This window comes from Melanerpes formicivorus, unplaced genomic scaffold, assembly GCF_026170545.1.
Source record: "Melanerpes formicivorus ecotype bairdi unplaced genomic scaffold, bMelFor1.0.p_v2 SCAF_4, whole genome shotgun sequence".
In the NCBI taxonomy this organism is placed as follows: domain Eukaryota; kingdom Metazoa; phylum Chordata; class Aves; order Piciformes; family Picidae; genus Melanerpes; species Melanerpes formicivorus.
The window spans coordinates 5642591-5658884 of NW_027142356.1; the positions used below are offsets into that span (position 1 = coordinate 5642591).

Sequence of the window (16294 nt, forward strand, 5' to 3'; positions counted from 1 at the left end):
ATAAAACTTCTCACATTTATTGCAGTGCCAGCTTATATGCATTCTGATTTTAACTTTCCAGTTTTGATCTTTAAGGGAAAACAGAATATAGGGACACCCTGTCAAACAATTACTTCACTGATGCAGTTTTGTTTGATTTCAGTCAGCTAGCGTCAGGGAGCTCAGAATCAAACCCAACACGTATTATGTAGGATCCCAGTAACCACATAGTTAGCTGTGTGATTCACTATGCCCTCCCAGCAGGCAATATTTCTGGAAATACATCCCATTGCTAGGGGCAGGGGGGTTTAAGAGTCCATATCTTAAGTCTGGACCAGGTCCTAGTGTAGAAGCGTAGAGCAGACAGATGTTTTAATGCTTCCTAGCCTAGGAGTTGTTTTATGTGGAAAAAAATGGCTTGTTTGTTTGTTTAATGACTAGAACTAGGAACAGAAATGCTAACTCACTGCTGTACTTTCTTTTCATGTAGATACCCTGCAGTCACAGCTTATCAATATGGGTGTTATTCCTACGTTAGTGAAATTGTTGGGTATTCATTGCCAAAATGCAGCTCTGACAGAGATGTGCCTTGTTGCATTTGGCAATCTAGCAGAACTTGGTAAGTTCACAATATTCATCTCCATTTACAGCCACTTTTCATAAAGTCATATATTAAGATAAGGAGAGCCTCACACTGGTGCCTGTTGCGTTCCTTTTGGTACATTCAAAAGTTAAAGCAAACAATTTCTGCTTATTGTCTCTGTAATAGGTGGCTCTCTGGGTTTTTTCCCTCCTTCAGGAACTGGAATTTATTTGGGTACTTATGTTTTATGTTAACGTTCCTCAATGCAACTACACCTAAGCACATTTTAAATCATCTAAGCAGTATTTCACGAGCACACTGCTTATAGTGAAGTATTTATTAATGATACAAATAATCTATTCTGGTGTAACTACACAAAGTTACATCACGATTACACTGGCTCATGGAAATCACTGAGGGAAGCTGAGACAGGCACAGCCCGTAAATCTGCCGATACAGATGCAGAGCTTTAACGTGTTCTAGTCTAAATACTTGCATGTACAAACCGTGAATTTTACTCAGATGCAGATGTTGTTTTTAGTTAGTTTCATTTCAATTGAAGTTTTTGGTCCTGCTTTGATCCAGTGTCTTTGCAAGTGGATTAGTTTCATTGGAATTCCAGCACATGTTTTATTATCACTTGAGTTCCACATTACTATTTTTCTTTTGCCAGCTTATTATGTGAAATTTTAGGCCTATGATATTTGGGGTTTGGGTGTGGTTTTTTTCCACTGGAGTACAATAATACAGCAGTTATGATATCATCCTGTATTTCCAAGAAGATTCAGCAGTTCAAAATATGAAAAGAATACCTGTGAGTTTGTACTACTGGTCCCCTGAAGCTACTCACAGCTGTCCTAAGTTCATAGCTGTTAAGGCCAGAGGGAACATCATTTAGTGTAGTCTGATCACATGCATAATACCTTTACTTACAGCAGACAGCTCTGCTTAATAAATCAACAACAGGACGAGGCATCAAAATAGCACTGAAGACATTACTAGATCAGAGATCTTCAAGATGAGCATCATATATTGTATCTGCACAGCACAAAGCATAATAGGGTGGTATACTGGAAATTCTATTACTAGAATGCAACTAAACCCATAATGATATTAAATAGAATCAATGGTATCTTCACCAAGAACTACCTTTTCTTTCCCTATTTGGAAAGATCCTGCTCTGTCCAGCTGAGTAATAAGAACCATGGGAAGGAAGCTTAACAGCAGCTGCTTCCCTTCCTGTTCCCATAGGCTGAAAAGAGGTTGCTCTTTAAGATTGGCACAGAATTAATTTAGCTTGTAATACTTTAATCTCCCTTAAGCAATAGCTTAGTCAGTCACATTGTAACTCTAATATTTTATTTTTGCCTTGTAACCTCAGGGAATTTTATTGTGAGGTTGTCATTTTTCATCACTTAAGAGACAACTGCATGGCGCAGATCCCCTGAGATGCATTATATGAAACGCTTATTCTGTATCAAAGCAGGGCAGAAACCCAGTAAAGATAGTGATAGTTCTGCTTTGAAAAATATTGGAAAGATCAAAAAATCCACTTTGATTATAGAATCATAGATTGGCCTGGGCCCGAAGGGACCTCCAAAGGTCATCCAGTCTGACCTCCCCACAGTCAGCAGAGACATCCCCAGCTAGATCAGGTTGCCCAGGGTTGAGCCTCACCTTGAATATCTCCAGGGAAGGAGCCTCAACCACCTCCCTGGGCAACCTCTTCCAGTGTTCCACCACCCTCACAGTAAAGAGCTTGTTCCTAACATCCAATCTAAATCTGCTCTTCTCCAGTTTAAAGCCATTGCATTATGCTATGCAGTTGTGCATATTCAGAGAAAACAATCATAGGATTGCACAAAAGGGTCTAGGTGTGCAGTTCATGCCTTTCCCCAGGCCTTGGTGTCAATTAGACATTAAAATAATCCCTAAACATCCATCAGAGCAGTAAAAAAGGTGCTGGAAGGCTTTCTAACTACAGATGGCCCTCGGGAGGTGGCAACTGGAGAATGCAGGACACCAACCCTACCACCTGCATCCCCTGTAATACTGCCAGCGAAGAAGAGTAAGATACAGGCAATGAAATAAAAGATGCTTTTGTTGAACCTGCCTTTGAAGAACCACTATCTGCTGGCTAACCTCCTGGTGGCAGGCTAGCCCATCTGTAAAGCTGCTTTTTGCTGTCTCTGCAGCATGAAATGGCCCCACAATAGCCACACACAGCTTCCAAAGTTAAGGTCACCATCATGAAACTGTGTAAATATTAAAGCATTCACTACAACTCTTTTTCTCCCTACATAAGAAAAAGCAGCATATAATCTGCTAGCCTTCCTGGTAAGCTGAAAGGAGCAAAAGACTTAATAGATATTTTCATAGTGTTACTGTTTCTATAGCTACCTTTACTTTCTGTTAGGCAAAAACAGCCCAACGACCTTGACTGGATATTTATGTATATTTAAACAGCCTTAGACATAAGTAATTCAGGTCAGTATGTTTATCTTAAAGCATCAAGACATCTTTCATTTAGTGACAAGCACAAGGCTGTTGTTCTTCTCTGTGAAGAGCACTATTGAATAAACTTGGTAATAAAGAGGGGAAAAAACCAGCCCTACTTTTTGATGTGATTGTTTTACTTGATACTGAATTTTTCCCTTTTGCCTCACAGAGTCAAGTAAAGAGCAGTTCGCCTACACAAACATTGCTGAAGAGCTTGTGAAACTGTTCAAGAAGCAAATAGAGCATGACAAAAAAGAGATGATTTTTGAAGTGTTGGCTCCCCTGGCAGAAAATGGTAAAACTTTGAGAGTTTTTTCTCCTATATGTATTTTTAATCCCCTATATGCAATCTTTTTAATAGAAATGTCTTTTTTTTAGGGACTAAGTGCAGAGTAACTGGCTGCCTTGTTCAGAAGCTACTGGAGCAGGTCTTGGGATGATAGTTTCACATAAAGTGAATAGGTCTTAATTGTCTGAGCATATGACAGGAGCTAACACAGTAATTGCACCTCCAATTCACTCTGTGCCTGGTTATGTTACACTCTACTTCTCTGTGCCCACAGTGGGAATATCAAAAGCTGCTTTTTAGAGGGCCTTACGTTTTGTCTGCAAAACACAGGCTCAGGCACTGGCAGTCCACTTGGACTTGATGATCTGGGAGGCCTATTAGAGCCTCAATAATTCTGTGATTCCAGCAGAAGATCATGGGTGGTTGTGTCATTTTCTGTGATCACAGAACCACCAGCAGTCCCAGTTCCCAGGGATGTTACTTTTGCAAGGGCCATATTAATTGCAGAGCTTAAGAGCTGGATGCTCTCATATTGAGGGATTGTAGTAATTTAAGTTGGGTGTTTGGTGCAATATATATGGCAGCTCCAGGTAGCCTCAGGAACCTTGAGTTTCATTCACTGATCAAGGCAGTGCTGGAATCTGTGTGCCAGATCATTCCTCCAGGGACCTTCCTCCCAAAGGAGTTCTGGGCAGTTTGTATAACCTACCACCTGCCCCTTAAAGAAAAGAAAGAAATGAGGTAGTTAAGGAGCTTGACTGAAGTGGGAAGCAGTTCTGAGCATGGATGACATGACAAGATTAGATGCCTCTGTAGCTGTGTTGTAATCAACTTGGCATTAAAGTAACAAATTACTGGGCAGAACTCTAAACACTGAAGATTCAGGTTTCATCCTACTATGTTGTACAGACTACACACTACCCGTGTCTCTTTTTCCATAGTATAAATCAAAGTAAGTTTTTGCTTCAGCTAAAGATTTTGTCTCTCATATGAAGTGGTATGTGAAAACAGGAGTCAGTTACAAAAATCCACATTTTGCCAAAACAGGCTCATTTATGATACAATAACTAGCAATTTGGTGTAAGATGGTTCCATCCTTGGAGACTGGCACAAAATTGGATTGAACCTTTGGCAAGTTTGACATATTTCAGTTCAGATGCTTAATATCTTTTAGACTGTATTCTATAGTCACAGTAGAATTTGGTAAGTTCACTGCTTCTGAACATAACTGGGGTGCTTGTATGTTATGAGGTAGTCAGCTGCTCTCCCACTGAGGATTCAAAGCATACTTCAATGAGCTCACTGTGCTGGTACTGTGCAGGTGCTGTTGATTGCAGATAATTAGCAATAGGTCAGGCGTCAAAAACATCTAAATGAAGTGTTTGCAGAGACTCAGTTTTGGTCCTTGGGGGGTTTTTGAGGTTCACTTTGTTTTGTTGTTTAAGCTAAGCACACTGCTGTAGCAATTCATATATTTCAAATGGCAGAGCATCTGCAGCCTGGTGTCCTGTAAATAAGGGAACTCTTTTTTTTTTAAGTGCCTGAGTTCAAAAGTGCCTATTGAAAAAATCCCAACACAATTGGATATTTTGCCTATTTAAGAAAAATCCCAACTGGATACATTGCATTCCCTAACAAATTCATGAGATCATCACCTACTTTTAGAGAAGCAATGAATTGAACTCAGGCAAAAAGCCTAATGACAACAGGAAACAGAGTCAGACACATCTATCACCAGAGGTAGAACACTTTTCCTCGCTCAGCTGTTGCTTGTAAACTGCATGAAAACAAGTATTTCCAAAGGTTTGGCCTTTAAAAGCATTTAAACTTGGGATAAATTAGTTATTGTTACTATGTTGTGTCATACAGAGAGCAATCCACATCTCCGCAGAGGTTTGTGACTGTGTTTTCTAAAATCAGGGTGCAAAAACCACCAGAATGGCTTTCACATCACAAGAAGACATAGCACAGCATCAGGCACGCACTGCCACCTGCCAGTCCCACTTAACAGAAAGGAGATTCCCGGCTCCAAGTTCACAGGGAAACAAAATCTGTTAAAGATTATGTTGTAGAAACAACAGGAAAAAAAATATGGCTCCCAAGTCTTGCGTCCCCACCTGTTGAGCCTTGTTGCCAGTAACCAAGACATGGGTTCGCTTCATCAGTTTCCAGTTCTCTAGTCATGGCAAATTTCTCCCCCAACTCAGCCTTTTGGATTTGGCCTTACTGTACTTCTGCAGCCCTTTCAGCAGATGATAGAAATCTTGTTTCAGCTAGAAGAAAGAGGTGATAACTTGCTCTGAGATTTAATCAAGAAGTTCTGTATTTTATACATCCATGTGACACTGAAGTCACTGAAGTTCTGTACATGAAACACAGTAAGAAACCCTAAGTTTGTTCTGCTCAGGCAGTGGTGGGTAAATGGTAGCAGCAGTTGGCCCTGAGAAGCTGCAGCTTTATCTGCACAAGCTGTTAGTGATGAAACCAGTGACATCACTGCTTCTTTTCACAGTCTGACCCATGGGTATGTAATTACATGGAGGTACTTAAAATAAAACCACTGTTCTGACTCCTCTTACCCATGCTGTTCTTCAGATGTCATTAAACTGCAGCTGGTTGAGGCAGGCTTGGTGGAGTGCTTACTTGAGATCGTCCAGAAGACTGTGGACAGTGACAAAGAGGATGATGTTGCAGAGCTCAAAACAGCTTCTGATCTGATGGTTTTATTATTGCTTGGAGGTACGTCTGGTCTCTCACTGCTTTCACAAAGCAACAGCAGACACCTGTAATGCAATTTGGCTCCTGAGTTTTATTGTTGATTAATTTTCTGAATAACCTAGAAGCTTTGCTGCCTGCTAGTTAACATTCTTGACCCATTGGTCAAGACTTCCTCTCATTCCATGGTAGGACTGGATTAATTGCAGTTCTGCCAGCAGAGCTGCATAAACGTGAAGAATCTTCCCTAACAATCACTTCTTTGGCTTGCTGACTGTCTATGCTTTTTACCCCAGATGAGTCCATGCAAAAGTTATTTGAAGGAGGAAAAGGCAGTGTGTTCCAAAGAGTACTATCATGGATTCCTTCCAACAGCCATCAGCTACAGCTTGCAGGAGCACTGGCCATCGCAAATTTTGCCAGAAATGGTAAGAAAAGGCCTGAAAGGGTTATGTAAATGTATCTGTGCCCTTCTATCGCTCTCTCTCTGTACATTATAAACACAAGCTGTGTGTGGCAGTGAAGCTGGTATTGAGCTGTGCAGCCATATCAGGCATTTTATACTTTACACTCCTAAAAAGTGGTAAGCCTAATTTTAAAGTACTGTTTCACATTTGCAGAGAAGTACAGGGGATTTCTGCCGCCTCCAGTGTTCCTTGCATCACTCTTCTGGATTTGTCATGATCACTGATCATGACTACCATGCCACAGATGACAGTGGTCAAATTCTCAACAAGGAAATCTAGAAAGGAGCAAGGAAATAGCCCTTTTATTCTTAAAAAGCTCTTATAAAAGTCTTAGCAATCATCTTCCATTCATAAGTGATGTGTGTCATCTTGCACAGATGGAAACTGTATCCATATGGTGGATAATGGCATAGTTCAAAAGCTGATGGATCTGCTAGACAGACATGTGGAGGATGGAAATGTGACTGTGCAGCATGCTGCTCTGAGTGCTCTCAGAAACCTGGCTATTCCTGGTAAGCCTCACTTTGCATTGCTCAAAGGTAAAATGCTCTTCTCCCACTGGACCCTGCTGGGCATGAGGGTGGGAGAACTGACTGACCAGTCCTAAAGGCAGGTCAGGCTTGTGCCCACCATTCAGGCCCATCAGCATTTTTATGGCTCTTACACAGCAGTAGTGTCAAGCAGTTTTAAATATATCACAGGCCTAATGACCATCCTTAACCACTTTGATCCCACAGTATTATCCCCCACCAAGGAAAGGGAAGCTTAGTGATGGGAAGGCGGCTGAGGAGGATTTCTCAATCCTTTCTGCACAGAGCTCTGTATTTGTGTGCATTTTGTTCTGTTTCATTTGGGATTGCTCCCACAGCTGCAGAGTCCCCTCCAAAAAGCAGTGCCCACTTTGTTGAAACATCATCTTCATGTAACTTCCTGAGGCTTTGCCAGTTCCCAAAGCAGAGCTGGAAGCAGGCTGCTAGAACAAGAGCCTGCTGCAATTAGTTACTCTTTGTAGGCAGTGAACCAGTGCTAATCTGGCAATTTTTAATAACTTGCATGAGTTTTGATGACCCAAGCATAAAAGGCAGAGCACATGCACATAAAAACAAAGCAGGTGTGGAATACTTGTGCATGCTTTCCTCTACCAAACCAAAAATAACCTTTCATCCCTTTAACCTCATTCTGATATTTTCAATTCTGACAACCAAAACTTCCCAGAAACATTCACACATACAATAACTAAACCCACATAGCTTCAGTGGTGTGCCACTTGCTTACCTCTCTCAGGTGAGTAATTCCATGAACTTCTAGCAGTCAGCAAGCTCCCCTGTAGCCCATGCTCAAGGATGCCAGAGGCCTACATAACATTTCATGTATACTGTTACTGAAAAATGAGCAAATCATAACTGGCCTCAGTGCCTGTGGTTAACTGCTTGTGAAATGGTACTTTGAATATGGAATAAGTGCCCCTTGCTAAATTCCATACCGGAACAAGTTTGCACCTTGCATAGAAGCAGAGAACAGGCAAGTGGAGAGCATAAAAGAGGGGATGAAAGAGTTTAGAGGGGCAATACAAGGACTACAGGCTCCAGCCTGTCAGGCCACAACCACAGCGTTATTTGTATCGAGGGTTGGAAGCAGGTAAGAGGTTCTCCTGCTAATTGGATGCTTTAGTTCCCTTGCCTATGTAAAACAGAAGACTGTTGTTAGAAAACAGAGAAGTTTCCTCATATTTTGGGGTGTCAGTGCTAGCCTGGGCTTCTACTTGATGCATTTTGTGGAGGACACCTTTCCTAGACCAAGGGGGAAAAGTCTAGCCTCCAGTTTATGCACACTGAAAAGCAGCTGTGCACGCCAGGAAAAAGCACTGAGTTTCACACCAGTGCCTTAGCAAGCAGGACATTTTTCCACAAGGCAGTACTGTCAGCACACACTCATGTTCCTCAAGTCTCTCTTCACAAGCTATTTTTCAAACCACATCTGAGCCTTCACTTCCAGACTTTGAAATTAACTGCACTTCCAGAAATGCTGCTGAGATGCTCCCTGTTCTTTATTCATGCAGTTGTAAATAAGGCAAAGATGCTATCAGCTGGTGTGGCAGAAGCTGTATTGAAATTCCTCAGATCGGAGATGCCCCCTGTTCAATTCAAGCTTCTGGGAACATTAAGAATGTTAATAGATGCACAAGGTAAAAATAAAGTGTTCTCTACGTTAAGTGATTCTCTTTGGTTCAGTCTGTGATATGCTGCCAACATTCTTGTAAGAGAGAAGCAGAGGGGTTCTTAAAATTTCGTTTCCTAGAGTGTTGGAATAAATCTAAGGGAGTAGAATGTGGGTGGATTCCCCCCACCCCCACCCCTGAATTCCTAACTTGACTATGCAGGATGCTCAGAAGAAGCTGTCAAATGCGTATTTACTTTTGTACTTCAGACCTCTACGCTGTCACATTAGGAGAGGTACTGAGGTGTGAGTGTTCTAAACCCCCACTCCTGTTTTGCTGTTCACTCACCTGGCTCCTTGGAACAGACTAATTCACTTGTTCATCAACAAACTGCCATCTGAAAAATGAACAAAGTATCTTTCAGCTTAACACCCTGTTCCAGGACGAGGATTTTTTGAATCAGAAGTCTGCTAACAACCAAAACCAGTTACTGAGAGAAATCAGCCAAGTGTTTATTTCTGACCCAGTCATTTTTTTGGAAGCTCTATTACAGTTTTCACAAAACTATGAGATGTGAAATAGAAATTCGCTGAGGAAATGTGTGTAGCTCAGTCTACAAAACTGTAACTGAGCACAGTGCTCCCTTCTGGCTCCCTCCAGCATTACATTTTGGAGCTCACTCACATGGGGGGGCGACATCACCTGTGTTTTCCCTGCTCTAAACCAGTACTCAGGCCCCCTGAACTGGGCTAATAAATTGCTTTCAAAAACTGGATTATAAGTATTTTTCTGTATTTTGTGTCCATTTTGACTGGCTTTATTTGCTTGACCTCTCCCTCTGATAGTGCAAGCTAGTGAAGAAGTTCTTCACTCATTCTAGTTAGTAACTTTCAGCTTATTTTTCTAGCCCTTGCTTAAAGTGACAACTTTTTTGTTGTGTTGTTGGCCCTGGCACCATGTAGCAGAAGCAGCTGAACAGCTGGGCAAAAATGTAAAACTGGTGGAACGCTTGGTGGAATGGTGTGAAGCCAAGGACCACGCAGGTGTGATGGGAGAGTCCAACAGGCTACTTTCTGCACTTATACGCCACAGCAAATCAAAAGTAAGTCAGAAAAACAATCCCAAAAAGTCAGCTTGTGAGAACTTAGAGTTACCTCTGAACTCTGGTATGTAACCCTTCTGGAGAGCCAGGGGGGTGAATTCATGGACTAATCTCCTCTGCCTCTAGAACCTGCCAGTCAGACACAAGCACAGGTTTAAAAGCTCACTGTAACTATGTAGTTAAAAAACCCAAAATACCCAATTTCTGAGGGGCAGGCCAGCTGAAGCAGCACTGTTAGGATTCACCTGTCTTTACTTTGTTGTATTTGTATCCTCTTGAAGTTCAGCATAGTCTTTATGCTTTATTGATGCAGTACCTGATGAATCATTGCACTCAATTGTTACGATGCTGGTAAATATTTGTACTAAATTGAGATCCAGAAGTCTGCTGTATGAAGAGTAGGGGGATAGACTATTTCAGTGTGTTAAGATTCCAACTGATCACTAGAAACTATCATTGATTCCAGATTCTAACAAAACATGCCAAAGGAGAGACTGTGGGACCAAAGACCTTTACACAAGCAGTCCAAGCCCGCTGTCCTGGGTTCAGGAAAGCATTACGCAAAACAGAGCTTTAGAAGGGACAAAAGCATCTCCTCTGGAACGAAGCTATTCCAGGCTCAGAGTTCATTTAGTGTGTTCACTGATAGAAACACAGCCTGCATGACTGAGCTTAAATAACAAGTGTGATTCAGAGAACTCAGACTTCAACAGCAGCCTCTTCATTCAGGCATAGCATTTGCAAAGTGAAGAACATACTGTTGACCTGATCTCTACTGGCCCTTCCTTAGGGAGATTGCAGCCTTTGCTGATTTCCAGTATTACTGCCTCTAATGCTCATTCTTTATCTTCAGCATCTAAAACTGACCAGGTGTCATTTTCCCCCAAGTTCTCTTTTTTTCTGCACCACACACACAGAGTCCCCAAGATGCCTGTGTAGGTGGCACACGCTGCCACAGATGCAAGTTTTTATCAATACCCTTCACAGGAAAACAGAATCCAGCTCTAAATAAAGAGACACTATTGATGGCATCAAATGGATACTAATACAGAAGTTCGTTATGGCTTTTGAGTGGTTTCTGTACTTACAGAGGAAACTTACCTGTAAACAGAGCTGAGAGACTGAGGTTTTGAATGCTTTTACTGCCCTCTAGTTTTGAACGAGCATGACTATGGTTCTTCACACCACACTTGGGATTTAATGTTAAAGGATTTGGGGTAATATTTACAAGAGCAGCAGTGCTTTAGAAAGCTTATCTCTCATTCTGAAAAAGGGAGTGAGTGCTTGTGAATTAAGCCACACTAGCACCAAACCTGACTGCTGCCATCTCTTCTGTGTTTGGTGCTGCCTTTTAGAGGGTGACATCCACCTGAAAAAACAATTTTCCTGTCAAAAGTGCTGATTGATTGCCAAGGCTTATACAGCCAAAATCCCACACCAATTCAAATACAAGTCTCACAAGTCCTTGGGAGTTCCACCATCACAAATAACATCATACTCTCATGCTTGTCATACTTGCATTGTGTCCTTCAGACAAAAAGTTGTTCTAAATGTGGAATTCTGGAGTCACCAGGCTATGACTTGTGCCACTAGCACCTTCAATGTGAGCATCCTGTTTGCAAGGATTATGATCACATTATGTGTCATGGGTTTGGCTGGGATAAGGTTAATTTTCACAAGAAGCTGTGAGTAGAGCCACTAGCCAAGGGGATAGTCACAGACTCACCAAATGTCAGGGGCTGGAAGTGACCTCAAAAGATCATCCAGTCCAACCCCCCTGCCAGAGCAGGATCACCTAGACCAGATCACACAGGAACACATCCAGGTGGGTCTTGAATATCTCCAGAGAGTGAGACTCCACAACCTCCCTGGGCAGCCTGTTCCATATTGTGTGACGATCATACTCACTGTTTAATGGAGGATAAGAGCTTGGGAAGGGGATAAGCATTGGGTTCCAGGTGGTAAGCACAGAACCCTGTGTCTGTTTGCTTGCATAAAGAATGTGACTGCACAGCCTATGCAAGCACTGGGACAGAAACCATTCTAAACACACCTACCAGGTAATGAGCTTTGGCTTGCAGCTCAATTTAGAAATCGATACATACTTCAAAAGCAAATTCAGCACATTGGGTTTTTTACCAAATTATTTCAAGACATAACTGCTACTTCAAAACCTAATGCACTCACAGAACAAATGAAAATAATAAAGACCAAATCACATTTCCTCAGTTTCCCTTGGAGGTGCCAAGTTACCTCCTTCTCAGACAAACATTTTGCAAGCATTTTGGGACATGTAATGAAGAAAACATTAGATGCAGAATGACTTTTTAAACAGCCATTAACAAGCAAAGACCTGCAGGCAGCATTTTTGGACTTGACAAGGGAATCCCAGTTGCCTAGTTTTGAACTGCTTTAAAGCCATTTAACTTATTCAGCATTTTCATTTCCTAGATACCGGGCAACAGTTCATTCTAATTGGTGGCATTAGAACAGAAACAAACCCATCTGCACCCCATAACTATCCTTTCTTAAGCCACAGTTGTGTTTGAACTGCTGTGGAATTGCCCTTCAAGAGAGTGCAGCTCACTTACCATCCCATTTCTAAAGACCTTTTTCACATACACCCTGTTACAGAGCAGCCTGCAGCTGCCTGAACGATTTAAAGAAGCCCTGAATATTCTTGGAGAGAGGTGAAGCATTTGATAGCTTTATTAAAACAATGTCCCCTTGTCTCCTTATCCCAAACACATGTTTTTTTAGTTACTTTCAGTAAGCTGCTTTGAATGTCACACCATAAAGAAGGGATGTGCAGGAATGTGTCCAGTGAAGGACCACGAGGATGATCAGAAAGCTGGAGTGCTGCTCCCATAGAGACAGATTGAGAGTTTGGGCTGTTCGGTCTGGAGAGGAAAAGGCTCCAAGGAGACCTTATTGTGGCCCTCCAGTATCTGAAGGGGGCCTACAAGAAAGCTGGGGAGGGACTTCTTAGGGTGTCAGGTAGTGATAGGACTAGGGGGAATGGAGCAAGTGGGTAGATTAGATTGGATGTTAAGAAGAACTTCTTCACCATGTGGGTAGTGAGCCACTGGAACAGGTTGCCCAGGGAGGTGGTGGAAGCCCCATGCCTGGAGGTTTTTAAGGCCAGGCTGGATCTGGCTCTGGGCAACCTGATGTAGTGTGAGGTGTCCCTGCCCATGGCAGGGGGGCTGGAACTAGATGATCCTTGAGGTACCTTCCAGCCCTGACAATTCTGTGATTCTGTAATTCTAAAAGTAATCTTGCCTGAATTCAGCTCAAGGTGTTCGGCGCTTACACCAGAGTCATTATTAGGCAATTGACAATACACCAGAAGAACTGGAGTTACACAGCATAACTGGAGTCAGTTACATGTGTCTTAATTTAGTCACGTGGCTAACTGGCTTGTGCCCTGTACTTGCAGAGGACCAGCAGATGTTCGCAGGCCCACGTGTACGTTCATTTAGGTATGAAGCAATTACTTGTGCATAAAGCCATCGTGTACCCTTACACAAAGATAACAGTACTGATGACAGTTTTGTTCCTTAATAGAGTTTGTATGCCATGGAGAACTTTTTCATCTCATTTATTTTAGGATGTAATTAGGACCATTGTACAGAGCGGTGGCATCAAGCATTTAGTAACCATGGCAACCAGTGAACACGTAATAATGCAAAACGAAGCTCTTGTTGCACTGGCACTAATAGCAGCCTTAGAGTTGGGTGAGTATCCCAGCAGTTCACTCTACCTGTTCTCCTTCCAGTCTGTGAAACAGCAGAGAGCTCCAGGGAGAGCTGTCCAAGTTTCTTTCACACAATAGAGCAACCTCCTTCTTCCACCTGCCTTTCAGAAGCATGGAAATAGTTGACAGTTCACGCAGTCATAGGCAGGCAGTAAAGTCATGCAGAGGAGTGGTGTCTGCTGGTAGTGTCTGCTCCATCATTCTGGTAGGTGATTATATGATCTAGAAAGGCCCTTCAACAGAACTTTCAGATTTGGAGTAAAAACATCACTCTCAATAGTGATAAAAACATTCTTTATAGTGAAGACTGTATGAACTGCCTGCATTCCTACAGTGGAACAGTTCATCTCCTGAGAGGGCTTGTCAAAGTAAAACTTCCACCTACCCTCAGCAGTGGGAGCCAGAGAGCATGCAGAGGTGGATGATGCCCCCAAAACATTCCACAGCAATAGGTGCAAGAGCTACCATATGAAGGCAGAGATGATTATGTGTTTTGACCTGCCTGTGAAGTACCTCAGCTTACCAAATAGAAAGGCAAATGCCCCGGAGAGGTTTTGTTTATCCTCTTTGCTTGCTTGTCAACTAAAATAAGACACTAAACAAGCAACATTACATAGTTTTGCTCTTGATTTTATCTCTTGCCATTCGTACTACAGGAATGCTACATTAAACTTCCACATCGCTTCCAATGCAGCAGGGAATTGATTTAAAAGGAAAAATGTTCCTATTCACACAGATTGTCTTGGCCTTCTTTGTCTCATCTTCAGACATTAAAGCTCTTGATCTTTAAAATGTTTCCTAGAAAACTACAGAAGAAATAACTCTCACACTCATCTTTTTTCACAGCCCTTATAATGGACCCTGAGCTCCCTCTACCCTGGAATCAAGAATTACACCATCAGTATTTACTCAATTTCCAAGAGAAAATCCAGGCAGTGGAAGTCTTGAAAGCTGAAATATTGCAGAAATAGCTAGAAAGCCTGGTGGCTTTTCCATCAGCTCACTGCATGTTTAAGATTGGATTTTGTCATTAAACTCTGATTGTCTTTCCAAGCCATTGGGCTGTTTTACATTTTTATAGCAAGAGCTGTGATTTTTATTATCACACCACCTGCTTCAGTTTTACACACCACAGCACCACTCTTACTACCCTGAGAGCGCCACGTTTCACTAAACAACTAACAGACAGAGCATCAAGGCAAGCAGCACTTCTGATTTACACATTTTTACTTGTGTTTCAGGCACTGCTGAAAAGGATCTGGAAAATGCTCAGCTTGTTCAGATTCTACACAGACTGCTCTCGGACGACAGGAGCGCTCCAGAAATAAAATACAACTCCATGGTGCTGATCTGTGCCCTTATAGGATCTGGTGAGTGCTCAGAAGAGGCTGCTCTCCTAAGAGGCTTATGTATTTTAAACTCTTTTTAGCCTGAGCATAGAGCACATGCAGACACTCTGAGACTGGCTCTCCAGTCACAAGGAGTGTATACAGAAGGGTTCAGTTTGCTATGACACTTTATGGTGTTTCTTTACAGTGTCAGAGGCTGTTAACTCAGTTTTGGGTATTAACTGCAGAAATTGGACTCTGGCTTCTGCAGGATGCAGCCAGCTGACATTTCAACAGACAGGAGAGTAATGAAAGGCATTTAGAATGCTACTGTTACCAGGATTTCCTAGCAAATATGGAGATAACAAGTTCACCATCATCAATGTGATAGCTTTATTTTTTTCCTGGTGAACTTAGCCATGTACAATTTGGTAAAATCACACCAAAACCAGTAGGAAACACAAAGATGCACAGGGAGTGTTTGCAAGGGCATGTGTGCACACAGCTGAGTACTTAGAGCAACAATCCTGCTTTAGGAGTGATCCCCACACTTACCTCACTAGGATGAGTCCTTCCCCTCGGCAACCCTCACATGGTTGCCCCACCAGACACAATTGTTCATGACTGTTTTGAAAGGCAAGCAGGATGTGCTCACTGCTGGACACTGTAAACTTTAATCTTTCTGAGCTAACTCTGCAAAAAGGTCAGATGTTGCGAGGATGCTGTAGCAGGCTGTGGTTTGATACTGCAGCTTCCTGCCTCTGTGTGTGTGCACATAAAACCAAAACAAAAAGCAGCAACATTTCATGGGGAAATTTGGTTTCCAGCTGAGGTTTCAAGAAGTATCTACATTTCCTCTGCTTAGTTCTGTGTTTAGTGGGTGGAAGGAGAACAAATTCATTCCATAAAGGTTTCAGAACTTTACAACTAATATGACAATGAACTGGATTAAGTACAGCAAGGTAGAAACTCAGCCTGTCTGCATATGATTTGCCAAGTGTGAAACATCTGAAGGCTCTTCAGAGATGAATTCAGAGCAATTCAGCTGAATTAAGTTATCATAGCTAAGTATGTACTCTCTCTGTACACAAAGCTGCTATTATTCCCCCTTAGAGTTCACCATGCCCACTGTAAGTGAACTCTGGTGGCCTGTACATCCATGTGAGTGAATGCTGCATTGCTGCCCTCTTAAAGGAACAAATAATTGTTTTGAGAGCAGTATATACATCTCAGTGTACAAAGATTGTGCTCAGACTTCACTAACAAGCCCCAGCTCCCCGTAAGCGTTCACTTTAATGTCAGGTCAATGTAGTGTACTTGTTACAACCTTCTTGAGCTATTTCCTGCTTGAGATTATCCATTCAACTTCAGAGCAGAAGCCTTTCTGCAGAGGGTACCCCTCAGCCTCACTGCAGTG

The 16294-nt window shown here is 42.2% G+C and overlaps 1 protein-coding gene across 4 annotated transcripts in view; it reads left to right on the top strand.

Annotated features, from left to right (window-relative positions):
- The window catches only part of RAP1GDS1 (Rap1 GTPase-GDP dissociation stimulator 1), a 113637-nt gene that overhangs the window by 93989 nt on the left and 3354 nt on the right, over positions 1-16294 (top strand). For all 4 annotated transcript variants that reach the window (XM_068136790.1, XM_068136791.1, XM_068136792.1 and 1 more), the window contains 9 exons: positions 470-598; positions 3231-3356; positions 5946-6089; positions 6362-6493; positions 6910-7044; positions 8592-8717; positions 9653-9792; positions 13403-13529; positions 14791-14919. In XM_068136790.1, the coding sequence (XP_067992891.1) occupies positions 470-598; positions 3231-3356; positions 5946-6089; positions 6362-6493; positions 6910-7044; positions 8592-8717; positions 9653-9792; positions 13403-13529; positions 14791-14919 (1188 nt within the window). The remainder of the gene's footprint in view (positions 1-469; positions 599-3230; positions 3357-5945; positions 6090-6361; positions 6494-6909; positions 7045-8591; positions 8718-9652; positions 9793-13402; positions 13530-14790; positions 14920-16294) is intronic.